This window comes from Leucopleurus acutus (assembly GCF_964270905.1).
Source record: "Leucopleurus acutus genome assembly, chromosome: 3".
Taxonomy (NCBI): Eukaryota; Metazoa; Chordata; class Mammalia; order Artiodactyla; family Delphinidae; genus Leucopleurus; species Leucopleurus acutus.
In genome coordinates this window covers 28,587,334-28,613,684 of record NC_139145.1, presented here as the reverse complement: position 1 = coordinate 28,613,684, position 26,351 = coordinate 28,587,334, and the positions used below count along the sequence as shown (strand labels likewise).

Here is a 26,351-nt window from a genome sequence, read left to right as displayed (position 1 = left end):
CATAGCCTCTTCTTCCTAGCCTTGGGAGCCAGGCTGGTATGGTTCTAATGCTAACTCCGCCACTTCCTGGCTGTGTGGCCTTGGGCAGCTCTCCCAGCCTATCTGAGCCTCCCTTCCTCACCAGCAGTGGGTCTGGTAGCAGTCACCTCCTTCAGCACTGTCAGGAGGATCCCAGGAAGTCTGGTGGGTGGAGAGCCAGCCGCAGGCTCCGGATGGCCCCCTGGGAGGTCTGCCTCTCTGATCGTGCCCCACCTCCAATCCCCTTTTAAACCTTGGGGACATTAGGCTCTGGGGTTCCATCCCCCTGCTATAATCTGCCACTGCGTTCCTTTTCTTAGCTGTTGCTTGTTGTTCATCCCAAGTTCTGCCAACCTGTGGCCTTTGAGTTGCTCAAAACAGGCGGATGGATGGCCTCCACCACCACACCTGCCCCTCTCTGAGACCAAGCCAGGGCCTCGCTCCACCTCTGTCCCAGAAGGTGGCTTATGCCTCTTGTACATAGCCTACTTTTTTCTTGTAGGTCAGGGGGGTAAGCGAGAGACCTTGGGAGGAATGAGGCATAAAACAGGAAGGATGCAACCTTCAGTGTCAGACGGGACCAGATTCAAAACCAGGCACTGGCCTCACAGGCTGGGTGGTCTCTGGCCAGGACGTCCGCCTCTCTGGGCCTCAGTTTCTTCACTTGGAAGCCACCTGGCAGGGTGCGGCCATGAGTGAATGGGCCATGTGGTGAGCCCCCGGCACACACGGGGAGTGCCACAGAGGTGGGCTCCCATCCCTCAGGGCCAGCAAACACCACCCAGCCATGGGGTTTGTGAAGAGCATTTCCTCAGCTCCAGAGGTGAGAACAGTTGGTGTTCTAGGAGAGTTTCCAGCTGCTTTTGAGCCTGAAAAGCAGGGCCAGTGGACCTATTGTTTCAAAATGGGGACAGGGGCCCTGAAGGTGCCCATCTAGGGCTGAGGAGAGTGAACAGCCAGGCTTCTGGGCACCACCCAGGCTGGGGGAGTGGCTGCTATCAGGGCAAAGAGAAGGAGAACGCTGGCCCATCAGCTGGCTCAGCAGGCAGCTGCCAGAAGCTACCTGGAGGAGAGGCAGGTGCCAAGGGACAGGACCGTGCCAGTGGTTAGAAGCTGCGTTTGAAACCTGGACTGGTTTTCCCGCTCCAGCTGTGCCAGATCATTTTGATAGGCAGGGAAGAAAGGAACGGGCAGTTTCTATGGGAAGACCCAGGACTTGAATCTCATTTTTCAGAGAGACAGATCCTCAGAGGCTCTTTCCCTTCTCCAAACACTTCAGTGGCCCCCAGAGCCTTCTTGAGGATCTTAACCTCCTCTGCTAGGCCTTTAAGACCCTTTGTGTGTAGCTCCTGACTCCCTCTCCACCCTCCCCTTTCCCTCCTACGCTCTATTCCCTGCAGTTCCCCAGGTGCGCTCGGCTTGTTCTCGCCTCCAGGCCTTTGCCTGTGCTGTTCCCTCTGCCTGAAACACGGTTCCCCATCCTTTCTCATGCCCCACCCCCAGCCATTTCTTCCTCAGACTGCAGAGTGGCCCCTCTGAGAAGCATCCCCATGGCCCCAGCCCTCCGTGCTGACCACCCTGTGCAGTCATGGTGTCTTGTGTCCATGCCCCCTGCTGGTCTCGCAGCTCTGGGGTCAGGGACTGTGTGTGACTCGTCAGTGCGTGCGTCCCTGCAGCCAGTGCGGCCCTGGCATGGAGCAGATGCTCCTTAAATGTCAGATGAAGGAGGAAGTGAGGTACTTGAAAAAGAATGAGGGCACGTTCCCCCCCACCCTCTGCAGCAGTGGGGTCCTAACCCCGGGAGCCGGCGCTTCTGAAGTTGGAGCTTCCTGGGTCCCTTTATCAAGAAGAGACCTCGACCGAGGGGCCCAGCAGAGGGTTGGAGCCGGCTTGGGAATCCCAACTCTGCTGAACACGCTTGGAAGGGGGCGTTGGGATGACCTCACTCCCTGGGAACTCAGTGCATCTGAGCCCACTTGAGCCAAGAGGGCTGCCACTTAGACCTGGAAGGAGAGGGCTTTTCTCCCAACGAGCAGTGTCGCGTGACCTCCGGCCTCCCCCCTGGGCCTCCTTGCAGCTGCTGACAGGAGTGTTGTGCCTTTCCGGCTGCACTGTGCTGACCGGGTTCTGTTTGCAGAGAATAGGAGCGGGGAGGAGCCCGGTGGCGGTTTCCAAGTGTGGGCTGGCCCCTTTCCACCCTGGGTGCTGGCCGACCAGGCCTCTGAAACAGAGAACAAAGTCCTGTTAGGCTGGAGTCCGTCTGCTGGGTGCATGTCACTGCCCTTTTTGGCAGAGGTGAAGGAGGCTTGGTTATTTTTTTCTAATCCACTTTCAAACCCACCAATAGAAAAGTTACTTTCTGTTGCCAAAGCAGACTGATATCCCCGCCCTGCTTTGGGTGACGGGAAGCCTTGCCAAACGCCAGCCTTGCCTTTTCCTCTCTAAAGCCCGCGTGCGCGCGCACACACGTGCGCCCTGTTGCTTCCTACCTCTGTCACTTGAAACAGAGACTTGTTACTGAAGGTCCACAGTCTGAGGTTGGATGTTGTGCGGGTTCAGAAAGCCCCTGAAGTTGTACATCAGATTGTGTGAGTGGAGTGTGGGTGTGTTTCGGTGGGAGAGGGGCCGGTACAGCTGTCATTGTGCTTAGCAAGGCACACGACCCCCGCCCCCAAAGGCCACAGGCGGCCGCCTTGGAGAGGGGACAGGGATGGGAGGAAGGGCCCGAGCCTTGCCCTCTCCTGCCACTGCCCAGCTTTGCCGCCTTGGTTTCCTCCTCTGGAAAATGAAGGTGGTAACACCTACCCTGCAGGGTTGTAAGAATGTAAACTCAATACACAAAGGCCTGTGCCGGCACATAACGAAGGCTCAGTAAAAGGCTAGTTAAATCCTCTAGTGAGAGGGAGGGGGTAGAATAGACTGTCCTCGCAGTTGGCAATTCCCTTTCCCGGTGGAGCGGAATCTGATGAAAATTTCAGCCAGGATGCCATCTGCTGAATGCCAGCAAGCTGGAGGCCGTCATCTCGGCAGCCAGAGAAGCTGGAGCTGTTGCTTCCTGCCATCCTCCTGGCAGCAAATGCCATTTCCTTGGGCTCTTTTTAGATCAAAGGAAAGGCTGGGTTGGGGCGATGAGCGGGCATCATTCAGGGGTGGCACAGTGCACATTTGGGACGCTGCTGGGATGGCTTAAAAATAGGTCTCTGTCCTTGGATACCCAGGGAAAGTGACCCTGGGGTTTTCAAGAGGCCTTTCCTGGCCAAGGTTACCAACCCTCCATGGGAGAAACATTGCAGGATATAATCCCCTGACCCTACAAGTAGCCATCTTCGACCCAGGAGTAAACCTTTTCTCGGCAAAGAAACTAAATAAGGTAACTAAAGGGGGTGGGGGTGGGGTGGGGGACCCAATGTTAAGTGAACACCTACTACGTGCCACACACTGAGTCTGACCAGCTGGCCTCATTCGTCCTCAGAGCAATCGTGCAGGGTGGAGATGACTCTTACCAGTTTTCTAGGTCTGGTTAGGGGACAGAGCAGAGAAGTTAAGCACGTACCTCAAGATCACACAGCTATGAAACAACAAAACCAGAATTTAAACCCCCATCTGCCTGACTCCAAGCCTGTGCTCTTTTTAACCGCCTCTCACATTGAGATTTAGAAAATAAAAGTGTGGGAGAGGTGGAGTGAGGGGCTTACCCAGGGGTTGGACCTGATGTTCCCTGCAGGGGAGGGAATGAACGTTTAGTGCACATCCATCGTGTGCTGGGACTCCTGCTGGGAGCTTTCTGTGCTCTCCTCGCCCCTCCCAGCAGCCTGAGATGAGGCTCTGCATTCATTCACACACTATTCACAGATGGTGACTTGTCCAAAGGCCCCTCAGACAAATTAGCAGCAAAGCATGTGTTCGAACCCAGAGCCCGTGAGGGCCGTTCTAGAGCACTGATGTGAGTAAATCACAGAGCAGCAGCCCGCGGAGCAGTTCTGATGTCCCCCTGCTTTCCCGAAGGACTAGCCTAAGGCTGGCAGTGGCAACATTTGTTTAGCCAGAACAGAGCTCCCTCCTCCCTGAATACCGACAGCCACTCATCACCCACCCCCCCAAAATCTGTACTCGTACGTTTTCGAGTGGGGCATTGCTTCCTTGACTAAACGCTGGAAAGACCCTTCCCTCTGGTCTTGGAGGGGCTGCAGCAGCCTTTGGTTAACCATGAGGGGTGGGCCAGGACTGTCCCCTCCTTCCTACACACAGGAAGAGACTACAGTCTCCCCTCGGTTCCCACCGCGTAGAAACTCCTTCCCCCTGCCTTGTTCTTAGAGTCTCTAGACCCAGTTCCTGGCCAGAGAGAGGGAGGCACACCCGCACGAGGCCAGTGGAGACTCTGCCTTGCATGGGAGAAAAGGGTCTGGTCCCTGGTGTGGGCTGGGGACCCCTCCCTGGCAGAAGGTGACACCTCACCAGTGACAGGGTATCCATTTAAATCTGGTCCCGGCACCAGCAGCCAGGAACCTCTGTGCCCATGGACTCAGCCATTTGCGGGAACAGCTGAAGTCATCTCCAGGAGGGGAACGGCAGGGGACATTTTGGCTCTCAGTGGAATATTCTGCAGTGGTGAAACAGAACAGTGAACGCTTGGGAGCCATGTGGGAAAAGATGCTTTTTATATAATGTTGAGTTAGGAAAGAAAAGGCAGGAGTCAAAATTAAATGTGTGCTCTGGTGGCAAGGAAGTTAGAAAAGGTACTCAGTACTACTTAGTGCTTAGTCCTTCTGTGCTCCTTATGGAGGAAAGTCAGGACAGGAGGAAAGAGCGCTGGTTTGGGGTCAGACGGAGCTGGGTTCATATCTCCTTGTAACCGCAGGAAGTTTTTTTTCCTGGAAAATAAAGACAGTCATCCTGTGGGTGAGGATTTGTATTGAGAATTAACTGCAACCTTGTATCAAAAACATACGGCCCAAGACATGGCGCCTAGTGAGGGCACAGCCAGTGGTTCTTCCGTGGATAAGGGCCAGGCAGGATCAAGGCCAACATGAAAAATGCAGTGGGAGTTAAGGTATGAATGTGGGGAGAAGAGGGGAAATCTTCTCCTTCTTCCCAAACTTTCTCTAATGTGGCTGTAGTGTTTATTGCTGTAATTTAAATGACAAAGTTCAGGTTTTCCATTGACGTCCCTGAACTCGGATGTTCTCCGAGGCCCGTGGGGTCCGTGGCCACAGTTTTCTGTTTCACGTAGAGGCTGCTTTCCCTGAGCTGAGCTAAAAGCAGACGCTGGCGTACAATTTGCAGATTGCTTTTTGTTCTTTCATTTTGAGCATTTTCAATTTGTGTAAATAACACATCCTCTTAGAGACTTTTTCACTCTGGTTTTCTTTATCTCACATCAGGACTCTGGCCTCAGAGGGAAAAGTAGTGTTTATCCCTCATTCCCTGAAGGAAGTTGGATCATATAATCAGAATTAAACAAATATGTAAACTTCGCTGGTTCCTTGGCTGCCTTTTATCCTAACATATAGCTGGTTGAGCAGGAAACATCCCCTTGTAGTAACAAAGCAGTATCTCGCCACCCCCCAGCATCCACTGAAATCGCCAGGCCACTCTGAAGGAGCAGCTGCTTAGGGTTCCCAAGCCCGTTTTGTAAAGAAAGCCTCTGATTGAGAGGTAAGGTTGGAAAAACAACAGTGATGGGAGCCGAGATAAAAATCATCAAATAACGGTGGTTTGTGGTCTTTGGTGCTTTTGATCTCTGGTCCTATTTAATGTTTCCTGGAGAGGTTGCCAGCGGCGGGGACCTTGGAGAGAATCCGGTCTGTTAGACACAGGAGGAGACTGCCGCCCAGGGTTGGGTGGCTGGTACAAGGCCACAGCGTGCGTGGAGAACGCAGCCTCTGCTGTCCTGGGCGGCCTCTCGGATGGTTTACACCCGGGCAGTATTTCCCCCACGCGTCTGATTTTTGTCTTGCCGGAATTGCTGTCCAGTGGTCCCTTACTCTTATCTTTGTGGTTCCGGAGATGGCCCACAGCCTGGCTCTGTGTCCACCCTCCTCTCTGCCTTAGGGGCCCTCCCTAACAGGCAGTGCCGGCCCGCTCCACTGGAGGCCCCTAGTGGCTCCCTCTCCCCGTGGTGTGCACTCTGAGCCTCCCAGGCTGGCGTTCAGGGCCTTCCTGGCTGGTCCCTATGATGCGATGGCACCCTCACCCCTCACCCCTCACCCCTGCAAAGCAGTGGCTGCCCAACCTCAGATACCCTCTGTCACACCTACCGTAGTACTTACCCTCCCCTCCAAGTCCAGCTTCCCCCACCTCTGCCCCAGTGTTCCCTCTGCCTGGAATGTAGACTCCCTTAAGACCTGGCTCTGTGGACATAACCCCCTGCCCTCCGGCCCCTGGCTGAGTCTGGGGTCTCCTCTGGGCCTAATAGCCCCCCAGTGCCAATGCCTAATGGGGTCTCTATTGTTATTATCGGTCCCTAATGTTCATGTCTATTCATCTGTGTGTCTTCTCTTCCACGGAGAGACTCAGATCTCCACAAGGGCAGGATTGTATCATCACCTGTGCTCCCTCAGTGCTTCACACCAGCAGATGCATCTGCAGAAAAGATGGATGGATGGGTGGATGCATGGATGGATGGTTGGATGGATGGATAGGTAGATAGAAGGATGGATGGATGAGTGGGTGGATGGATGGATGGATGGATAGATGGATGGATGGATAGATGGATGGATGGTTGGATGGATGGATAGGTAGATAGAAGGATGTATGGATAGATGGATGGATGGGTGGGTGGATGGATGGATGGATGGATGGACGGGTGGGTGGATAGATGGATGGATGGATGGATGGAAGGATGGATGGATGGATGAATAATGGAGTGAGCATTTTGCCTGCAGCCCTCCTCCACCACTTCAATGCCTAGCAGGCCTGCCTAGGGGTACAAGGAATCAACAGGTGGCCTCTGCATCCCTCTCCTACGTCAGGGGTCTACAGCCCAGCCCTTCTGTCCATCCTGTGTTGATTCCTAAACAGCAGAGAGAATAAGGTAAAATGGCTAAAAAGGCAGGATGGAGGTCACACAAACATGGCGTCAATTGAAGCTCTGCCTTTAGTGAAGCCAGCTGTGTGACTTCAGGCAAATAAATCAACCTCTCTGAAACACCATGTCTTCATCTGCATGAAGGGGATAATGGTAGTCCTTCCCTCATACGGTTATTATAAGGATTAAATGAGGAAATGCATAGTAAGTAACCAGGGATGGAGGAGGAAAGGTGGGAAGGATGATGCCCCCACCTCCAGATGGGGCCACCTGGGTTTGTGGCCAGTGTCCAGATCCTTTGAAAGGAGACTATCCCAAGATTCTCCAGGTCCTTTGGGGCAAAATTCCCCTAGAAATGAATTATGAAAGGTGTATGTTCTAGAAAAGCCAGCCTTGCTTATAAAGAATGCCCTCCTCTTCTGTGGGTAAAGGGGAAGGGAAATCAGAATCCTGGCTTGGGTGTCCTTTGGAACCTCAGTATTATAATCATGTTATTAGTTGCTTATTAACCACATGCTCTGTGCCAGGCAGTATTCTAGGAACTTCATCCACATGTTCATTTAGCAGCTGTGTGAGTTAAGCAATGTCCCCATTTTACAGGCAGGGAAACAGGCTAGAGAAGTGATAGGATCTCCTGCATAGCCACAGCCAGGAGGTGCCAGAGAGCTGAGATTCCAGGATGCACTGGGGATCCCAAGAGTGCACCCAAATTGCCTTGCTTTTTAATAAAAATTACACAGAGAAAAGCAACCAAAGACTCCCCACTACTCCCCAAGAATCCAAGGCCGCTGTTCCCTTTAGAGGGACTTCGCAGCCCACAAGCGGCTTTTGGAGGAAGCCTCTAAGATGTGAAGGGATTTGATGCGGATGGAGAAGTCAGTTGACCCCAGCCTGGCTCTTGTGACCAGCTCATTGGTGTTAGCCTGTCTGGGAGCGAAACAGCTCTGAACAGTTTCAGAGGGGCCTAACAGTTTGCGAGGGCGCCTAACCCTCCTGCCTGTCTCTTCCCGCAGACTCGAGCCCGCCCGCGCGCCTCCTGGCCACCCGGCCTTGCTGCGGCCCCGGCCCGGAGCGGCGCCCGGTCCTGGGCGAAGCGCCGCGTTTCCATGCACAGGCCAAGGGCAAGAACGTGCGGCTGGACGGCCACTCGCGCCGGGCCACGCGGCGCAACAGCTTCTGCAACGGAGTCACGTTCACGCAGCGGCCCATCCGGCTATACGAGCAGGTGCGGCTGCGCCTGGTGGCCGTGCGCCCGGGCTGGAGCGGGGCGCTGCGCTTCGGCTTCACAGCGCACGACCCGTCGCTCATGAGCGCCCAGGACATCCCCAAGTATGCCTGTCCTGACCTGGTCACGCGGCCCGGTTACTGGGCCAAGGCGCTGCCCGAGAACCTGGCGCTGCGCGACACTGTGCTGGCCTACTGGGCGGACCGCCACGGCCGTGTCTTCTATAGCGTCAACGACGGCGAGCCCGTGCTCTTCCACTGCGGTGTGGCCGTGAGCGGCCCCCTCTGGGCGCTCATCGACGTCTACGGCATCACCGACGAGGTGCAGCTCCTCGGTAGGTCGCGGCTCCCGCTGGCAGGGGGATAGGGCGGCGCCGCCTGGACCAGGCAGCGGGTCCCCGCGCGCATGAATGTGTATTTCTGTAACATTCACGAATACCGAGGGCTCACTTTGCCAGGCGTCTTCTAAGCAGTTGACACATTTCAACTCATTTCTTTCTGGCGAAAACCTACCACCCCCGTTTTACTGATGAGAGAACTGAGGCACGCAGTGGTTAAGTGACTTGCATTGCAAAGCCAGGATTGGAACCCACACGGGTGTGGTCCAGAGTCCATGGTCAGGCCCAGGTTCGTTCACCTGCTCCTTCGTTCAGTTCCGTGCTCATTCACTCATTCTTTCATTCATTCCTGTGCTCATTCCTTCACTCCCTTGTTCACTTGCTCGCACACTCATTCATGCAAGTATTTGTTCTTTTGCTCGCTCATTCATTCACTCATTCATATATTCACTCACTCACACGTGTTTATTCATTTGGTCATTCATTCACTCACAATCCATTTACTGGTACAGCAGTCAAACATATGGCCTAGTCTTCTAGTATTTACAGTGCCCAGGCAGTCGGCAATATGTATCGAATCAAGGCCCACGGTTAAGGGGCTCAAGGTCCACTGGGGAAGCAGGCAGGCAAGTGTGGCTCTGGCTGTAACAGAGGAGGTGGTGAGAACTCATGGGGCTACAAGTCTGCTGCTCTTAAGACCTTATTTCTCTCTCTCTCTCTCTCTCTCTTTAAACTTTTTTTAAAATTGAGGTAAAAGTCACATGACAGGGTTTCCCTGGTGACGCAGTGGTTGAGAGTCCGCCTGCCGATGCAGGGGACGCAGGTTCGTGCCCCGGTCCGGGAGGATCCCACGTGCCGCGGAGCGGCTGGGCCCGTGAGCCATGGCCGCTGAGCCTGCGCGTCCGGAGCCTGTGCTCCGCAACGGGAGAGGCCACAGCACTGAGAGGCCCGCGTACCGCTTAAAAAAAAAAAAAAAAGTCACATGACAAAAAAGTACCATTTTAAAGTGTACAGTTCGGTGGCATTCAGTTGGCAACCATCACCTGTATTTAGTTCCAAGACGTTTTCATCACTCCAAAGGGAAATCCATACCCATTGGGCTGCCACTCCCCATCCTCCCCTCCCCCCAGCGCCTGGCAACCATGGACCTGCTTTCTGTTTGCGACCTTAGCTCTTGAAGTCACAGGTGGCACCTGAGCCAACCTAGCCTCCATTTCTGGGGGAGCAAAAGGAGAGCAAGTTTCTCAGGGGACACAGCCCTATATGTCATTTACCTGCAGTGAACGCACAGATCTAAAGTTTGAGTTTTGACAGATTTATACACCTGTCCATAAGCAAAGAAAGTTCCTGCCTGCCCCTTCTGAGGCAGCCCCCCTCTCTCCCGGGGCAGCCGCTCTTCCGATTTTTCACTATAGATTATTGTGCCTCTTCTTGAATGTTACATGAATGGAATCATACGGTATATGCTTTTGTCTCTGGCTTCTTAATCTCAGCACAAGGTCTTTGAGATTCATCCCTGTTGATGGTGTATCAGAAGTTTGTTCCTTTTTTATTGTCCAGTAGTATTCCATGATACGGATGCACCACAGTTTGTATATCTGAACGTTTGGGCTGTTTCTGGTCTTTCAGCCCTGCATCTTGAGGGAAAACTCTGGCCCCGGGCTCCTTGCCTACCACCACCCACACCACCATTGGGCAGGGAGGGGAGATGTATACGTTCAGGCTCCCCAACTCTCCAGGAGAAGAAAGGCAGCAGAATTTCTGAGCAGTTAGGAGCAGAGGGTTGGGAGTCTCACGGATCTCTACTCCACACCTGGCTCTCCGCTTGCCAGCTATGTGGGCTTAGCCAGGTGACCGAACCCTCTCTGTGCCTCCGTTTCTTCATCTGTAAATTGAGTTCGCGATAGCACCCACCTCGTGGGATTGTTGGGCAGGGGAACATGAGATGGTGTATGAAAGGGATGCAGCACAGCACCTGGCACATAGAAGGCGCTCAAGAAATAACAGCTAAGAAGTAAGAATCTCTGCCCGTTTGCGTGGGAGCTGAAGCACATGTCTGAAATCCAGGCTTAGGCAGACCAGATTATGAAGAGCTACCCACCCTCCAAGCTGGGGCCTTACTTGGGCATTTTAACTGTGTTGCCCCACACTCTTTTCCATGGACGATTTTGGTATTTCACCTCCAGGAAATGTAGGTTTCTAAAACCTCCTCTAGATCTCCCGTCACTCTTTTTTGGAGCTCTTTATTCCTATAGAGCGGGAAAACAATCAGAGCTCATTCACCTGTTCCCTCAGATAGCCCACGTCTCAGGGCAACAGCCGAGAAATCACAGCCACTCCATAATCAGTGCAAGTAGATTAGGATTTAAAAAAAATACAAATCGGAAGCAGCCTCTGATGACTTCATGAGACTGAACAAGCCTGTGAGGAGTCACGGACTCTTGCCCCTGTTCATTTGTTCATTTAACAAGCCTTCATTGAGCCCCTCCAGCATCCCACGCCCCTTGGAGGGAAGGAGAGGGCCCACTGGAACATCAGTGGCAGGTGGCAGGCACGAGCCTCAGTTTCCTTATCTGCCAGTAGTGCCTGCAGTGAGCTGGTTGACAGGGAGCAGCCTGCATAGGTGCCACGGGGCAATGTTCACAATTACATGCAGATGGGGAAATGAGATTAGAAGGAATGCTATCTCTCCGTGATGGGATCATAGGTGAATTCCACTTCTTTCTTTATTACCTCTCTGAGTTATCTTTTTTAATATATATGTAAAAAACCTTTTATAATCAGAAAGGGCAGTAAAGTTATTTTTCTTTCTAAAGGTTATATGAGATAACGGAGAGGTTACTGACATGGGATCAAGGCTCAATAAATGTTTCCTTCCCAGGGAAAGAGGAAATTGACATTGATTGCATCGGGGTAAAGGGGATATGGGTGTTTTTCTTCTTTTTTTTCCCCCCAAGTTATCAACAATGATTTATAATCAGAAAAAAAAAAGTTATAATAAAAATAAGAAGAAAGCGAAACAGTCATGATTTTGTACGGTTTGAGCCTGGGTAATAGATACTCTGCTGTTGCCGGCACAACATGAGAACCAAAGAAATCCCACCATAAAGGGGGTCCCTCCCTCCCAGTTGCTGGAAGAACTGGGCTTCTGAGGGTGGTGTCCACAGTACCAAGTGGATAAATAAAAAGCAACTGATGTTAGTGTCATGCAAATTCCTCTGGCTTCCTTTTCCTCAGTAGGAACAAGGGGGTAACATAGTTCCCTTAGAGGGTCTCAGCTGTGAAACTTCAGAATAGGGACCCCTCATCCCTCCCTCACCTCTCTCAGACCACACTGGATAGACCCTCAACACCAAGCTAAAACAGCGTCTGGGGAAGGTTGTCAAGTTTAGGATGCCCGGTTACATTTGAATTTCAGAAAAATGATGAATAATCTCTTTAGTACAAGTATACCCCATGCAATAGTTGTCACATCGTTATAAAAGAATTTGTTTTCCTTTTTTAATTTTGATTTTATATTGGAGTATAGTTGATTTACAATGTTGTGTTAGTTTCAGGCGTAAGGCAAAGTGATTCATTTATACATATATCCATTCTTTTTCAGATTCTTTTCCCATATAGGTTATTACAGAATATTGGGTAGAGAAGAATTTGTTGTTTATCTGAAATTCAAATGTAACATGGCATCCTATATTTTATCTGGCAACCCTCATCTGGGAGGTGTCCTCCCCATCTGGTGGGACAGGGGTGCACTGTATTTGCCCTGGAACTTGAGCCAAAATTAAATCTCAGAAACAAAAAGAGATGCGTAGGCCTTGCCTATTTCTCTTACCTGATGAAATTGTGCTTTCAGCCCAGCATTCCTCCTGCAGGGGGGTCCAGCTGCAGCAGAGAGCGCTGCTTCTCTGTGGCCAGACCCTCAGGTGCCCCCTCTTGTGACATTCAGTCTTTCCTCAAGATAGGACGACTTAGCCCCTTTTAGATAAAGAATCCAGGGCTTGGAGAAGGGAAGTGACTTGCTTGTGAGTGGCAGAGCCAGGATTAGAACCCTTTAGTTCAGTGGTTCTCAGCCTTGGCTGCACATTGAGGTCACCTGGGGGGCGCTGAAAACCCCACTTCCCAGGTTGCACCCAGATCAATTAGATCAGAACCTCAGGGAGGTGGGGGGGGGTGTGTGGCTCCCAGGCATTCAGATTTCTTAAAGGCTCCTCGGGTGATCCCAGGGTGCAGCCTGGATTGTGATCACAATGATCCTCTTTGCATGGGTGCCTGTCCCTCCTCCCTGCCTGCTACCAGGCTGAGCTCTTCAGACCTCTCAGTTCAGGGCATGGTATCATCACACAAGCCCCTTCTCTTGTTTTGACTCTTCTGCTTCATCTCCGATCCCCGCTCCCATTCGCGCCTTCCCCTGCCCAGATAAGCGTCACTCTGATGTTTGGCAGCCCTTGGGCGTGTGTATCTTTTAAAAATATGTAGAGGGCTTCCCTGGTGGCGCAGTGGTTGAGAGTCCGCCTGCCGATGCAGGGGATGTTCTCCGCAACGGGAGAGGCCACAACAGCGAGAGGGCTGCGTACCACAAAAAAAAAAAAGAAAAAAAAAGTAGAGCTGTTTTGTATGCATAGGTAGATGGTATTGTGCTAAGGATCTTATTCTATTTTTCTTTTTTCACTTGCCCCATTTTAAGATTTATCCGTATCTGTCTCTCTGCTTCCTTGTTCTCTAATGGCCTCCCGCTTTGATGGACGCCTGGGTTGCCCCCATGCAAACTGCATTGCTTGATACATTCTCCCACAGGGAGGCCCTGTGGCTGCTAGTTTACTGTTCTCAGGGGCATCGACCAGGATGGGCTTACTGGGGCCTGGAGTGGTCCATCCTGAGAGCCTTGATTTCTCTTGATGCTCCAAGTTACTTTCTGCTGATTTTAGTAGTTCTTGGACCCAGGAGAAGAAGGTTCAGCCGGGTCATGCACACCTCTCCTGGCTCCTTTTTCTCCAAGGAAGCCCTTTTCCAGAGCTCTGGAATGCAGGCCCCATGCTGTCCTGAGGCAGCCCTGTCCCTCTTCCAGGCAGCTCACTAGTGGTCAGTGTCATGGCCTCATTATCCTTCCTCTGTCGAGCAGTAGAAGGCTGGTCAGACTGAACATGGAATGCCAGCCCAAGGCCATGGCATTGCAGGCTATGCTGTCAGAAACCTTTGCTTGCAAGTGACAGAAACCAGTTCAATCTCACTCAAGCAAAAAAAAAAAAGGTGGGGGATGCGTGGGGAATTAATGTCTTCTGTGACTGAAAATTCCAGGGAACAGCTCCCTGTTAGACTGGCTTGATGCAGAGGCCCAAGAAATAGCACCCAGAATATTGGCCTGCCTTTATTTCTTGCTCAGCTGTAGTCTTTGTTGGTGTCATCCTCCACCAGGCTGTCCCTCTGGGTTGGGGGCAAGGCCACCAGCAGCTCCAGTCCCATGTCCCATGAACTAGCAGGAGGGCTGCTTTCCCACAAGGTCTAGCTAAAATCTCAAGATCTAACCTCGTTGATCTCCATGGCCAGAGGGATGGGGTAGAGTGACTGGTCAAGTTAAGACTCCCTCCTCAAGGCAATGAGTGGAAATGGGGCAGGGGGAGTTCCCTCAAAAGAATAGTTGGGTGCTGAGACCAGAAGAAGCAGGGATTGGGTGCCTGATAGCCAGCAACAGTGGCTCTCCAAAGGCCTCATAAGGGAGTCATTAACCCCCCTTGAAAGCCTTGAGCCCTTTCGTTAATTTATTGGACCTACTCTGTGCCAGACACCACGCTGAGGGCTGTACCTGGGTGATGTCTTCTGGTCCTCACAAGAACCCTGTCATCCCCATCGGCAGACCCAGCATGGATGGATAACTTGGCCAGGGTCACCTAACAGCTGGTGGTTCTAGAGTCAGAATCTGTTCACCAGTGTTATGAACAAACTGCTTGATAAAGACTTGAAGTTGTAGATCGAAATCAGAGCCTGCAGGTCTGAGTGCATCTCTCCATGCTGCAGATAAGGAAACAGAGGCCCAGAGAGGGGCAGGGATTTGCCTGAGGTCACCCAGCTGATCAGTGGCTGTGGTGGGCAAGGGGCTTTGGTCCAGGACCCGAGAGGTGCCTTGGCCTGGGACCTGTGAGCACCCACATCAGGCAGGGAGGAGCGGCTTCAGCTGGCTTCATCCGGCGCCCCACTGGGGAGCAGCAGAGGGTAATCGGCTTTTGCAGTTAATGTTTTCTTTACAAACAGCCCAGATCAGCGCCCAGCTCCCAGCCCCACAGTAAGGCATTTGCCTGGTAGGGTACCCCGAAGGCTTATCCTTTCCCAGTCAGGAGTGAGAGCTCCACTCTGTGGCCACGTCCTACTAGGGGCCCCTACAGGCCCACTCTGTGCTGGGCATGGCACCAGGCCCGTGGTTATTCCTTCCACAGCGCTGCCATTCGTCCTCCCCATGGGCCTGTGAGGCAGGTGTGAAACTCCCCAAATTGCAGAAGGAAGCTGAGGTCACAAACCGCACTGGCCAGGGACCAGCTGAGGTCTGTCTGCCCTGGTCCAGTCTTCTCTGATTGGCAGCAGGGGGGCATCTGGAAAAGCCCGGGCTCGGTGCCCAACATCCTCACCTTCTCTTCTCGATCCCAACACCCCTGCCTTTCTGCCTGCCCTCTTGTGGCCATGGTAGAAGGAGCTCTGCTCCTGTCCCCTCTGCCTGTTCAGGGGCATTCTCCTGTCATTTGTCCCTTTCTCTAGCCTGTCTTTCCCTCTCCACAGAATCATCCCCATGAGCACATACCAGGGTTCTGGTAGCTCCCATCTTTAAAAGAAACTTCCCTTGACCATCTCTTCCACAGGCTACTACCATTTCTCTGCTCTCCTTCCGAGAGAAACTTTCTCAAAGGTGTTGTCTATACCACCCCCTCCCATTTCCCTCTTCAGCTCAACCCAGTGAAATTTTTTTTTAATATTTTTAAAATTATTTTTTAAAAAATTTATTTGTTTTATTTATTTATTTTTGGCTGTGTTGGGTCTTCGTTGCTGCGCACCAGCTTTCTCTAGTAGCGGCGAGCGGGGGCTACTCTTTGTTGCGGTGCGCGGGCTTCTCATTGGGTGGCTTCTCTTGTGGCAGAGCACGGGCTCTAGGAACGCAGGCTTTAGTAGTTGTGGCACGTGGGCTCAGTAGTTGTGGCTCACGGGCTCTAGAGCACAGGCTCAGTAGTTGTGGCACATGGGCTTAGTTGCTCCGGGGCATGTGGGATCTTCCCAGACCAGGGCTCGAATCCGTGTTCCCTGCATTGGCAGGTGGATTCTTAACCACTGCGCCACCAGGGAAGCCCTCCTTCTTACTTTTAAATCATATACTACAACATGCACGTAGAAAAGTGCCTAAACAACTGTAGAATTTAACAAACGAACAAGGCAAGGCCATTTCTCTCATCTACCCTCTTTCTCCAGATGATATGAGCCTGTCGCTGGGCCTTGAGTCCCATCTCTAAGCTGTTGGCTCCCGAATCCATATTCCCAGCCCTGACACCTCCCCTGAACTCCAGAGTTCCCTCCGCCTACTCACATCTCCTTCTGGCGTCCGAGAGGCTTCCCACAGGGAACACGTTCACACAGCCATCCCTGTTGTCTGTGGATGGTACCACCCACGTGGTGCCTCAGCCGGAACCTCCGGGGTCATGCTGGACTCCTCCTTTCCTCCCCCGGCAATTATTCCGTCAGCGTGTCCTGTCACTTCTGCCTCCAGGACACGGCCCAAAGCAGTCCTTCTGAGACACCGAAGTGACTGATGGATGGTCCCCTCTGTCTCCAGTTCTTCCAGTCTTCATTGTCATCTTCACACACAGATGGTTTCTCTTGGGGCATAAATTCTGCTTTACCTCCAGGCCCAGACATAGTGGACCTGAGAGAGCCAGGGAAGAGAAAGAAAGGGAAGAACTGAGCTCCATCCCAGGCCAGAGGCAGGCCCTGGAGGTGGCCCAGGGAGAGTGGGAGGTCAGGGCACCCATCCCAGCCATTCCAGCCTCCGCGCGCCTGGCCTCAGACTGCTGCTGCATGATGGTGCTTGGTGGGTGATCATGGGGGGGTGGAGGGGGGTACTTGTTGGACCCTTCCTCTCAGAGATATTAGGTCCCTGGGGACCACAACTCCACTTGGCCTGAGGCTGGGTCCCCATTGCTGTAAGAGTTGCACAAGGAGAGCTGGATTTTGGAGGCAGCGTTGCTTGTCGTAAGGAGCCCGGCTTTGGAGTTGCGTAGCCTGAGATGGAATCCCATTTCTGTCACCGCTGGCTGTGTGACCTTGAATAACTCCCTTCATCTCTCAACGCTTCGGTGTTTTCCCACTGTGAAATGTGCCCATTTTGCAGAGCCGCGTGGGATAGTGCTAAGGATTGATAAGGGTAACGAGTGCATGGAGGTGCTTCTGGTAGGTGCTCAAGTAAATGGTTGTGTATACTTTCATCAGGTCCAGGGAGTGGATTTGGAGACGAGTCGCAGGTTAGAGCCAGGAAGTTCTGATAAGCTTCCTTGATGGCCTCTTGATGTGGCTGGATTTCTGCCTGTAGCCAGCTGGCTGATTCTCCATAGAGAAGCTTTGAGAGGTGGATTCTGAAGGGTCGGGCCTAGGCCAGCACTCTGCTGTCTTGGGCCTGTCTCACTCAGGGACAATGCCTGATAGGGACGAAGCTCCTTATATAAAGGAAGGAGACCCAAGCTTTTCCAAGGGGCTACTGTGTGCCAGGTCCCAGGTTAAGTGCTGTCACATACTCTGTAACACCAGCCTCAAAAACATAGCTTTCACTGCCTCAGAGACTTCACACATGCTCTTCCCTCTGCCTGAAATGCTTACTCTCCACCTCCCAGCCACCACTCCCTCAGCCTTGGTGTCATAGCTCCGTGATCAGAGACTGGGCTGTTCTGACCCACTCTCAGGCCCCACTTCTGACCAAGTCCCCCTTTGACACACACAGAGCATCCCAGTTCTATCACTTCCTGGCTGTGTGACTTGGAGTAACTCACCTTGCCTCTCGGAGTCTGAGTTCCCCACTGGAATGTGCCCGTCTTTCAGAGCATCGTGAGACGGCAGCTCTTGGTGGCAGTCATCACAGTTTGGAAGAAGAGTTAGTTTTCTGTCAGTTGCTTCGTTAAAATCTGTCTCTCCCACTGCAATGAGAGCTCCATGGACCCAGAGGCCATGCCTGCTTGTTCTCCTCTTCAGCCAGTGCCCAGCACAGTGCTTGGCACATGGCAAGTGCTCTATACATTTTGTTAATAGATGTTTAAGGAATAATGATAACTACCATGTTTTGAGCACTTTGTGCCGTGCTCTGTGCTAGACCACCGGTCCCCAACCTTTTTGACACCAGGGACTGGTTTCGTGGAAGACAGTTTTTCCACGGACTGGGTGGTGGGGGGATGGTTTCCGGATGATTCAAGTGCATTGATTGATTATGGTCTCTGTGCAGTCAAACCTCTCTGCTAATGATAATGTGTGTTTGCAGTCGCTCCCCAGCACTTGCATCACCGCCTTGGCTCCACCTCAGATCATCAGGCATTAGATTCTCACAAGGAGCGTGCAACCTAAATCCCTCGCATGTGCAGTTCACAGTAGGGTTCGCGCTCCTATGAGAATCTAATGCCGCCGCTGATCTGACGGGAGGCAGAGCTCAGGCGGTGATGTGAGTGATGGGGAGCGGCTGTAAATACAGATGAAGCTTCGCTCGCTTGCCCTCTGCTCACCTCCTGCTGTGCGGCCTGGTTCCTAACAGGCCATGGGGACTGATAGCGGGTCCGTGGCCCAGGGGTTGAGACCCCTGTGCTAGTTTATAAAAGCACCTAATTTAATCTCTATAACAACATGGGTGGGAGTGTGGGGGGCAGGTATCATCATTATTCCTTTTTTTTTTAATTTATTTTATTTTTTTATACAGCAGGTTATTAGTTATCTATTTTATACATATTAGTGTATACATGTCAATCCCAATCTCCCGATTCATCACACCACCACCACCGCCCCCGCCCCCACCCCTTCCCCCCCTTGGTGTCCATACGTTTGTTCTCTATAGCTGTGTCTCAATTTCTGCCCTGCAAACCGGTTCATCTGTACCATTTTTCTAGGTTCCACATATATGCGTTAATATATGATATTTAAGCTGAGGAAGCTGAGACTTCAAGAGGTAAAGTGACTTACCTAAGGTCACATAGCCAAGAAGGGCTGAAGCCAAGACTCGAACCTAAGTGTACCCATCTCCAAGCCATGCTCTCAATTAGGATGCTATACTGAAGGACAGAAGGACAGGCTCTTACGTGGAGCTGTTAGGGGCCAGGAGGAAGAGCTTTGGGGGTGGGGGACAGAAGCAGAGTGTGTTGGCAAGAGCAGAGGCCCAGGGCAAGCCATGGCTAATGCCTTTAGGCTTGGCCTCACAGGATGACTGTAGTAGGGCAGTGAGCCCTGGGAAAATGCATTACGCCAAGAGGCTCCCAGAAACATCCACTTGTCTAAAATGCCTTTTCCAAAAAAGTGCTTGTTTTAGTCTACTTTTATTCATGTTTTTTTTCTGATTACAAAATCAGTGCATGTTCATTAGCGAAAAATGAGAAAATCTGAAAACCATAAAGAAGGAAATTTCCACCCAGAGATAACCACCCTCAAATTTCTATGTATTTCCTTCCTATATCTTTCCTCTGTATCCCATGCATACATTTCCCACATAATTCGAATCAACTCATATATTCGGTTTTGTATCCTCAGCTATTCATTTAATATTATATCACGGGCATTTTTCCCCCATTGTTAAATATTAATTGAAAACTTGATTTTTCAAAATATTGGGGGTTTTGATGATAAAACTTTGCAGTGTGTATGTTTACTGTAGAAAAGTTGGAAAATACAGAAAAATCTGAAGAAAATCCCTCATAACCTCACCCACCTGAGAGATAATGACCATTAACATTTTGTTGTATGTCTCTCTAGAACTTGATTTCCTATGCACATATAGTATTATAGACAGATACATACAGACACATGCACACATACATACTTTTTAAAAGGACCAAACTGAAATCCTACTTCTTCCCTCAGGTTATGGGGAAGCATCCACTAACGCAAGACAAACTCAAATGTCCACAGATCCCAAGCAAGTAGTTGAGATGGGTGAAGGGGCCAGCTCAGGGCCTTGGGGAAGGAGAGCAAACCACCTCAGCAAAAGGGCAAGCTGTAACCCATTGATGACAGGCGAGAATTCAGGTCCTGTGTCACTAGACCTGATTTTCCAAGAGAGGCTATAAATCCAGTGTAAAGTGAATCTCCTGACTCTTAAATACTGGCCACTAGTTCAAAAAATATTTTGAAAGACCAAGGGGTGATTTATTCAGCAAACCCCTGGAAGGGGAAAAAAGAAGAGGCAACCATAGCTTAAAAGAGGCCAGTGACAATGAGTGGGCTTTATTTGGACCTTCATTCAAAGAAACTGGGAACAAAGCATATTCTCACACACAATAAAGAAGTCTTTACATTTTAGAGAGACATACTGAAATTTTTTGAGATAAAATGGCACGTCTAGGATTTGCTTCAAAATAATATAGGAGGGAGAACTGATGGGGGCATCAGTGAAACAAGATTGGCCATGAATGGTAATTGTTGAATCTGGGTAAACAGCATTCATTATACTATTTGTATGTTTGGTTTTTTTTAAATAAAAAGTTTAAAAAAAGAAAAAAAAAAACCAAACACCAGTAGGCCAACCAGACAGGTCTGTGAGCCAGCATCAGACCTTGGATGGCCAGTTTGCAAACTGCCCTGTGTGGAGCAGGGGTGGGGAGTAACATATGAGGCTCTCATCAGGGGTTAGGGCATGTTTTTTGCAAAACCATGTTTGTTATTAAGATTTAATTTTATATTTGGAAAACTAAAGAGGAAGAAATATTTTTTTCCCCATGACATAAATTACAGAATGGTAACAAAATCTTAGCTAGAGTGGTTTGGTTTAAAAAGTCTGAGTAACACTTTTTCTTGCTTCCTTTACTTGCTTTGGTTAACAAGAAAATTTTGATCACAAAAACAACTTCAAAATACTTTCTTTCCCTGATATCTTTGTTATTCAGAGAGGCAGTCAGTCTCTGCTAGAGACCTCATTCATTTATTCATCCAGTAAACTACATAATAATGAAGGCTATCTGCCAGGCACTCTGCTAAGCCCTGAAACTTGGTGGTGAACAGACTGTCACAGACACGGCCCTCCAGGGACTCACATTCTAGATAGGGACAGTCAACAAGTAATCTGTTGATACCAAAGTATGAAGAGCTGGACGACAAACACTATTTTTATTTGCTTTTTTACTTAATATAGATCAAGAGCATTTTTTCATGTTACTAAAAATTGTTCAAAAATATTTTCATGACTGTGACTTTTAAAACACACCCCCTTAGTTTCCTGTCCTATACAATGAGGCCATTTCTTGCAGAAACCTTACACATTCAAAGGTGGGGTAGCACCCAGGCACTGTGCTCCCTGCTGCAGACACAGCAGTGAGGACAGGCCCATGCCCCGCCTTCTTTCAGAAGCAGCATGGAACCAGACAGCCCCGGGTTCGAGTCCTGACTTTGCCACTTAATTGCTGTGCAACCTCGGTCGTGCTCCCTAGCCCCTTTGTGCCTCAGCTCCCTTCTTTACCAAATGGTGGGTGATAACAGTACACACCTCACAGGTTGTATGAGGACTAAATGAGAACCTGTGAAAAGGAGCTTAAAATAACCTGTCACACAGTAAGGCCACAAACCCAAGGGTTTGCTCTTTCCCTTGAAGCTCATGTTCTAGTTGGGGAAGCAGACAATAATGATTTTTAAATGCCCTTTAAATATGTGTATGTGTAGCTGATTCACTTTATTATGAAGCAGAAACTAACACCAATTAAAAGAAAAAAAAATCTTCAAAAGTATGAAAACTTCTGAGGGGGGTGGGAGGAAGGAAGAAGGGGGAAAGAAAAAAAGGGAGACGAGAAGACAGAAAAGAGGGAGAGGAAAGGATGGAGGGATGGGAGTACGAGAAGGAGGGAGGAAAAAGGGAGGAAGGGCCTCATCTGCCCGCCCCAAAGATAAGAATAGTCAAGTGCACTCGGGATGCTGCTTAATCCAATTCTGTGCACCTGAGGATCTTAAATAACCTCACGAAGGAATCAGAAAAAGAAAGGGAGGGCTCCGGTGGGGGTGGGGGCGTGGGGAGGGCAAGGCGGCGGCTCCTGGCCGGCTGCGCCCTCACTGCCCTTCTTCTGCCCTCCCCGCGCAGAGAGCGGGTTCGCCGACACGCTGACGCCCGCGCGCCTCGGCCAGGCCCGCTTCAGCGCCTGCCTGCCGCCCAGCAGCCACGACGCGGCTAACTTCGACAACAACGAGCTGGAGAACAACCAGGTGGTGGCCAAGCTGGGCCACCTGGCGCTGGGCCGCGCCCCGGGCCCGCCGCTCGCCGACCACGCGGCCGCCGCCATCCCGTGCGGGCCCCGCGAACGCCCGCGGCCCTCGTCGTCGCCGGCGCTGCTAGAAGCCGACCTGCGCTTCCACGCGACGCGCGGGCCCGACGTGAGCCTGTCGCTCGACCGCAAGGTGGCCTGCGCGCCGCGGCCCGACGGCGGTCGCACGCTTGTCTTCTCCGAGCGCCCGCTGCGGCCCGGCGAGAGCCTCTTCGTGGAGGTGGGCCGCCCGGGGCTGGCGGCGCCCGGTGCGCTGGCCTTCGGCATCACGTCATGCGACCCGGGCGGGCTCCGGGCCGCCGAGCTGCCCACCGACCCCTACGCGCTGCTCGACCGCAAAGAGTACTGGGTGGTGGCGCGCGCCGGGCCCGTGCCCAGCGGAGGCGACGCGCTCAGCTTCACTCTGCGGCCCGGCGGCGACGTGCTCCTGGGCGTCAATGGGCGCCCGCGCGACCGCCTGCTGTGCGTCGACACCACGCAGGCGCTCTGGGCCTTCTTCGCCGTGAGCGGCGGCGCCGCAGGCCAGCTGCGCCTCCTCGGTGAGTCCCCCGACCGCGCTTTTGCAGGGCTCACCTCGGGAATCCTGGCACCACTGGATAGGTAGCCGGAGCCACTGCTGAAGCCCAGCCGGTGGTCCCCTAAACTTGAGCGCGCATCAGAACCACCTGGCCTCCACCTAGAGTTTCCCATTCAGTGGGGGTGGGTCCTGAGAAGATGCATTTCTAACCAGTGCCCCGGGGATGCCTTTGTCGCAGCTCCCTGGACTACACTTTGTCCACACCAACCCAAGTACCCGCTGGTGTCAGAGCCTGACAGGGAAATTGTCGGTGCAATTTTTATTTCCATTATTATGATTTATTATAAATATTTTTACATATGTAATGTATATTAAGTGTAGGAGAAAAAGAAAATACAACTACATTTAAAAGAGGAAAATGAGGATAACACCGTCCACAGAAAGTGGAACGCAGGCTTGAACCATCCCGTTTTGAGATTGAGTCTTGCCTTCATTCATGCCACAAATAGACACGCAGCACCCTCCTCCAGCTGTGGGCCAGGCCCTGAGCTCGTGGGATGGGGCACGGCGGAGGAGAGGACACAGACCACGGAGCGCCCTCACGTCCTCACAGACACCCAAATGGAGATTTGCACGGTGTGGTGTTTGCAACAGCAGAGGGGCTTCTCTTCTTGCCAGCTTGGTGGAGCGGGGCTGGTGATCAGGGAAGGTTCCCAGAGAGCACAGCTCCATTTTCATGTTTCAAGAAGTAAAGTCCAAACGATAACAGAAACGATGAACATTTCATATGTCACCTCATTCAGTTTTATCCTCCTGAAAATTGAAGCACAGGGAGATTAAATAACTCCCAGTCACGTGGCTGGTCAGCCATGAAGATGCTGGGCAAATCAGAGAATCCCTGAGCCTCAGTTCCCTTCAGTGTAGAAAGGGAGTGATGACGTGCATCGTGGGGTTGTTGTGAGGATGGAATGATGAGGTGCATATAATGCTTTTAAGCAGGTGCCTGCCACATGCAGCATGTTTAATAAGTAGCAATAGTAACGACAGTGACTGTTGCTGTTTGACTGAGGACAGAGGAGGAACAGGGTAGTGGTGGTTGTAATTTGGTTGGTTTGGGTTTTTTTTTTTTTTTTTTTAAGGGACCATCAGACAATAGTCATCATTTCAGCCTGAGATGAGTTGCCCAAGTTCCCACTGGGGCTTTGCGAGAACTAAGCCTAGAGTCATTCTCTCCCCCTCCCCAGCACCTCCAGAAGAACCACGATGAGCCTTTGAGTGGTCAGGAAGAGAAGGCAGGAGAAGCTAGAAAGGAAGTGACTGCTTTTAGAGGCCAGGGACTTGCCCTCCTGATCCCCATCTGACAGCAACCCTGGTTCTGTAATCTGTCCATCCATCCTCAAGCAGGGTAAGGGAAGGGGCATGTCTCTTCACATCAGAGAGAACCCATCATTATCTGAACCAACAGTGAGTTCAGGGAAGAAGACCCATCCATGTTGAACACTAGTTGGGAGTCTTGTAGTTGCAAGTAACGAAACCCCACTCACAGTGCCCTAAGCAAAAAAGGAATTTGGGGGGTACACACATGCCTCAGAAGTCTGGGAGTATATTGAATGGATTCAGGAACAGCTGGATCTAGGTGTTGAAAGGATGTCCTCAGGATTCCACCTGAAAGCTGTACTTTCCTCTGTGTTGGCTTGACTCTCAGGCAGGCCCTACAGCACCAGGCTCATCTCCCCATGGAATGGGCCCCTTCTTTCCTAGTAGTTCTAGTAAAAGTCACAGAATTTGGCCTTGCAGGCCTTGCTTGAACCACCACTGAGACCAAGGGTGGAAGTTCTTATTGGCCTGGCCTAGATCGTGTGTGTGAGGGTGAAGTAGTGCCTCAAACAAAATTCCAGTGCTGTTTCTGAAATAAACAAGAATGGAGGCTAGGCGGCAAAGACCAGATGTCTATCACACATGTACGATTCCATCAGTGCTTAGCAGAACCCTGTGAGGTAGCTCTTGTCCTCCCATTAGATACATGAGGAAGTGAAGGTGCAAAGCAGTGGAGAGCCAGGGACTAGCAGAGCAGAGCCCACCTCCCACTGCCCCTGATGGAGTCTCTTTGGTCTCAGGCACCCTGCAGTCCAGCCCAGCAACCACGTCCCCGTCAGGATCCCTCAGCGGCTCCCAGGACGATAGCGATTCCGACATGGCCTTCAGTGTCAACCAGTCCTCCTCGGCATCTGAATCATCCCTGGGTAAGGAAGGGCAGACCTTCAGGGATGGGGGAGTGGAGGGTGCAGGGAGACAGGGGCTCGCCCTGGTGGCTGTACCAGCCCTTCCTGGGGCTAAACAAGGTGGCTGCCTTTCCCCCGCATCCTTTCCTTCTTCAGCTGTAGGGAGGAGAAACATCTGGATGTGGCATCCCAGAGGCTGATAATGGTGCTTGATGCTTGGGGGTAGGAGCGTAGGAAAGGGGGCAAAACCCAGGAGAATAACCAAAACTGGTGTCTCCCAAAGTTGTCCCCCCATGGATTCTGCCATAGAAGCCCTGCCTTCTTGGGATTGCCCCAGCAGAGCCCACCTGAGAGCCACGGATTAAGGTCTGCCTGTTCTCCCTTTCTGCAGTGACGGCCCCCAGCTCCCCACTGAGCCCACCAGTGTCCCCCGTGTTCTCCCCACCGGAGCTGGTGGGCAGCAAGAACAGCGAGTGCGCGGTGTGCTTCGATGGCGAAGTGGACACAGTCATCTACACGTGTGGACACATGTGCCTGTGCCACGGCTGCGGCCTGCGGCTCAAGAGGCAGGCCCGGGCCTGCTGCCCCATCTGCCGGCGGCCCATCAAGGACGTCATTAAGATCTACAGGCCGTAGCCTGGCCCGCCGACGGCCTTGACCAGAGCAAGGTCACCTTTCTGAAGCCCACCCCCACCCCGGGCCGGGCAACCACCATGGCCGCCGGGGAGTCCAAGGGCAGCAGCTGTCTTGCCTGCCACTCTCCAGGGGTGGGCAAGGCGTGACAGTCGTGGACACGAGGCCCCCGGGGGTCTCAGTCCAAGTGAGGGTTGCTTCTGGCTCGAAAGTGCTTTGCCCCCAAAAGGCCGTCCCAAGAGCGAGCTCAGGAACTGCCTGGCAGACTGCCCTGTCCCCCGGTGACCTCTCAGCTGAGAAATGGCGTCCTCTGTGCAATGCCTTTTGCTGGCGTTGGGTTGAGTGTGTGTGTGAGAGAGGGGGAGGGGAGGGAGACAGTCCAGAGAGGGCGAGTGTGTGAGAATGACCTAGAGAGAACGTGTAGGTATTTATCCAGGGATCCTGGCTCTAGGAGGTTATTTAACAGTAAGGAATGTGCAATCCGGAGCCCAGACGGTAGCGTGACTAGAAGTTGTTCACTTTACAGGGCTGTGACGTCAGCTGGTTTTGAATGTACAAAGCCTGCACCTAAACAGAACTCCCTCAGGTGGTATAGAAAAGGGACACTCGGATTTTCTAAGGCAAGGAAAAAATAGCTCCTTGTTTACAGCTCCGAAGCGGCAACTCCTCGGGGAGTAGTTGGGCGGAGAACACAAGAGAACAATTTGCTTTCTCAGATTCTAACTCAGGCTTGGGGAGGCGTTTTGACTGGGTGCTGGGGCCAGAGCTCTGGGCAGTGTCTTCTCCAGAAGCCTTGTCACCCCTTCAGCCCCAGACAGCCTGATTACAAGCACACCACCCCTTGACTCCATCCCTACCTGCTTTTAGTCTATAGCATCCTCACCGTCTCCAAGGAGAAGACAAGCAACAGGT

At 51.9% G+C, this 26,351-nt stretch overlaps 1 protein-coding gene across 3 annotated transcripts in view; it reads left to right on the top strand.

Annotated features, from left to right (window-relative positions):
• NEURL1B (neuralized E3 ubiquitin protein ligase 1B) overlaps positions 1 to 25,442 on the top strand; it is a gene marked incomplete at both ends in the record, with an annotated part of 35,600 nt that extends 10,158 nt beyond the window's left edge. The window contains 4 exons of one of the 3 annotated variants that reach the window (XM_082836256.1): positions 8,059 to 8,604; positions 21,887 to 22,606; positions 24,702 to 24,827; positions 25,198 to 25,442. In XM_082836256.1, coding sequence (XP_082692382.1) covers positions 8,059 to 8,604; positions 21,887 to 22,606; positions 24,702 to 24,827; positions 25,198 to 25,442 — 1,637 coding nt within the window. The remainder of the gene's footprint in view (positions 1 to 8,058; positions 8,605 to 21,886; positions 22,607 to 24,701; positions 24,828 to 25,197) is intronic. The other 2 variants (XM_082836258.1, XM_082836257.1) reach the window with 2 other exon arrangements.
• Between the last annotated feature and the right edge of the window lie 909 nt (positions 25,443 to 26,351).